Source organism: Mytilus trossulus, chromosome 14 (assembly GCF_036588685.1).
Source record: "Mytilus trossulus isolate FHL-02 chromosome 14, PNRI_Mtr1.1.1.hap1, whole genome shotgun sequence".
Classification (NCBI taxonomy): Eukaryota; Metazoa; Mollusca; class Bivalvia; order Mytilida; family Mytilidae; genus Mytilus; species Mytilus trossulus.
The window spans coordinates 1,605,737-1,608,916 of NC_086386.1; the positions used below are offsets into that span (position 1 = coordinate 1,605,737).

The 3,180-nt window shown below is 32.0% G+C and overlaps 1 protein-coding gene across 1 annotated transcript; it reads right to left on the reverse strand.

Annotated features, from left to right (window-relative positions):
- Window positions 1-285: 285 nt before the first annotated feature.
- LOC134696377 (uncharacterized) lies at window positions 286-2,198 on the reverse strand. Its single transcript, XM_063558113.1, has one exon. The coding sequence runs from the start codon at window positions 1,406-1,408 to the stop codon at window positions 407-409; it is 1,002 nt and encodes a 333-aa protein (XP_063414183.1). The 5' UTR covers window positions 1,409-2,198; the 3' UTR covers window positions 286-406.
- Window positions 2,199-3,180: the final 982 nt, after the last annotated feature.

Genomic DNA, 3,180 nt, shown 5'->3' on the forward strand with positions numbered 1-3,180 from the left:
GTTGATGCAGTAATCTTATAAATTATTAACATATTTCAATTCTCAAAACTACAGTATGAAATCCAAGGTTACTTTTGTTTATGCTTTTTTTTTATTTTTTATATATATTCTTAGTATTATTGTATTTTAAAATTTTATCATTCCGTTTTTTTTTTCGTTTTTTAATTTTAAAAACCAATTCATAATTCTATTTAATTAATTTTAATTGCAAAACTTGTAGATGAATATCATATCTTTGAAACTACTCCCTGCTTTTCTGATCTTTAAATAAATAACAACCACATCTACTCCTGTATAAATTTTAATTAAAATAACACAATAAAAGTATAAAATCGAATTTGGAATTGATATAAAATATAATTATACTTAAGTATAGTTATGTAAACAAAATAAAACCAAATGAATCTCAAGTCTTACCGGTGGTCCTACTGATTTTAAATTCATTTGACCAAATGGATGACCACTGATTAAAGTCTGACACCGGCTGAATTTGTCTTGGATAACTATGAATCCGAGGAGAAATAGAGTTTTGTCCGACATTACCCCGGACAGTGTCTAGTATATCCATAGCGCTTTGTAACCGGTGAGATAAAATCAATCGTTTCTCTCGAGGAACGGAAGGTATAACGACTAAAGGCATACTTTTTGTCCTTTGGTAATTAGCCCTACGATTTAACAAATCTTTAGATGTATTAGCATGTGGTTCTGATTTCATCCTGGTAAGTCGTTCTTTACGTTCCAATCGACTTTCCGTGGTAATATCAAGTTTCTTTAAGGCGTTCTCACTACCAATATCATTCTGTCCGTCCTCGGGTATCGTAGTTTGCAATAATTTTCCAACATTTCCGATATCAATATAACCCCTAGGGGGCATTTTACTTCTTTTTAGAAACAGTTTACTGGCAGGGTAATGTTTACATAGATTTTCATACACGGCATCTTCGTATCCTTTCATCATGGCGAACTGTGCTGCCGGGGAAAGTGACGAAGAGAATCGTGGTTCTTTAGGCAAATGTTTGTTTGAAGTAATGATATCATCCTCATCTTTCTTTGATGTTGCAAAAGCTTTTCTCACACGAAGTAGGTTTGTAACTTTTCCACCAAGTGAGCGGAATTTTGTATTTACAATCGCCGTTCCCGGCACACGGTGCGGAACTGTTGAGAAACTTCGTATTAGAGGTCGTTCTTCTGGTTCCGGTTTAGCCACCTTTTCCACTGGAGTGTATGCCTGTTTAAGTCTTTCAAGTTCTGTTCCCATTGCAGGCGATAAAGGAAAGTTTGCTTTAAATTTCCTATCCCTTGGGGATAATAATTTTGGAGAAGAATTTCCTGAGTGATTTGATTGCCTAGAAGAAGACCTGGTTTCCACCCGCAGTTCTCTGTGTTTGCCTTTCGTTGTCATCGTCATATTGTTGAGTTATGTATAAAAGATACTTTGCTTAGCTCAGACGAGTAATTAGCACGATTATTTCAAATGTTTGCAGCAATTTGTAATCAATTCCTTGTGAAGTGTCCAATAAAAAGAAGCTTAAAGTAATTTCCTTCTCTTAAACCTGATATGTTCCTTGACACATTGATTGTACATTTATTGTTATTCACATCATGTAGTGTCGGAGACAATTTAAACCAATTTCCAATAACTTTATGTAATAGTTCTTTTCTAAACTGCAAACTGCAGATTTGTAATCTCAATTTCAATCAGGCTTCAAGGCTTTTAATAGATGAAACACAGTCACTAAAAAAAATTCAATAAGTCATTGTAGATTCCAATTTGATAGTTTTGTTGTAATTCATCAGAGCAGAAAGTCTAAAACAGTTGCCATCAAATTTCCATATCTTGGATGACAATAGTATTATAATTATCTGCATGAGGTTCTGAGGAAATAATATCACGCTGATTGGAAATTCTCTTCTAATATACTTTCGGAATATTTCATTGTACACTCGGAATGTGCTTTGGAGTCTACTTATATCCAATGACAGGAAGAGATTGACACTTGCTTAATTGATTTCTTCATTAACAAGTGAGCTCACAAATGTACCACGGCGCAGGTACAATGTCGATACCAATCAATAGAATTCCAACTTATACATTCCCAGTTAATAAATATCTTTTTATTATACGCAATATTACAACCGTTATTACTGGGTACATGCTATATAAGACTTATTCATTCCGTTGTTCAAAATTTCCTCCATCTAACTTATATAAAAAGTAGTCAATTTATGAACTTCTTTTATATTTTTAAATTTTTACTCCGCTCTATTGGTTCTTATGTCAACTGTATGATTGTGAGAAAGTTATTTAACCTGATGCTATCTAATAAATACACATTTAAAATTAGAAAACTCTTTAAGATGAATACTGATATTTCATATAGCATCTGTATTACACACAATGGATAGTTTTTTCTTTTCATTAAATACAAATAAGGTTTTAATTTTCGTTAAGGTGGTACCCAACACTTTAACTGAAATTAATTTGGCTCGTTTAATTTTCTTGAAATTTTGACAAAGTATTTACTTTGACCCTTTGACAATAATATAAAAATTCTAAAAAATTTGAACCAACCGTTTTATCAGAAAAATTACACTGGTTATATAGCAATTTGACAAACACTTATTTTGATCATTGAGAAGCTTAATATTCGATTAACAACCCAACGTAATTAAAACGTTTAGCTGATTTTACAGAGTTATCTCCCTGTAGTGTTAGGTACCACCTTAAGTCATTGTCAACACCTTTTTCAAAAACAATCTTGAACTAATAAGTTATAGTTAAGGATAATTATAGTTTTGATGTTGTAATTTAATCTGATGGATTATAATACTCACATTATGGATGATATTAGTCCTTGTAACTTGTAGTCTTGTAAGATAGTCGTTTCACGTGTGGTTGTTTCTTGGTAGGTAAAGTTTGGAATAAAAATGATAAAATATTTGTGACAATCGTGGTCTACTTGATATAGTTCGAAGATAATATTAATCAGACTTTAGAATTTTGTAATATTAGGTCAGATGAGACTATTCTATATAAATCCACTCTAATATATTTTCATCAATTTTGAAAGCATCGATGGTGAGTTTAATGTAGAATAAACGCGCGACAGGCGCAGTATGATATGCGTTTGACATTTTCGATGATCTTTGTAAAAATCATTTGGTCAACGCCATTGCTGA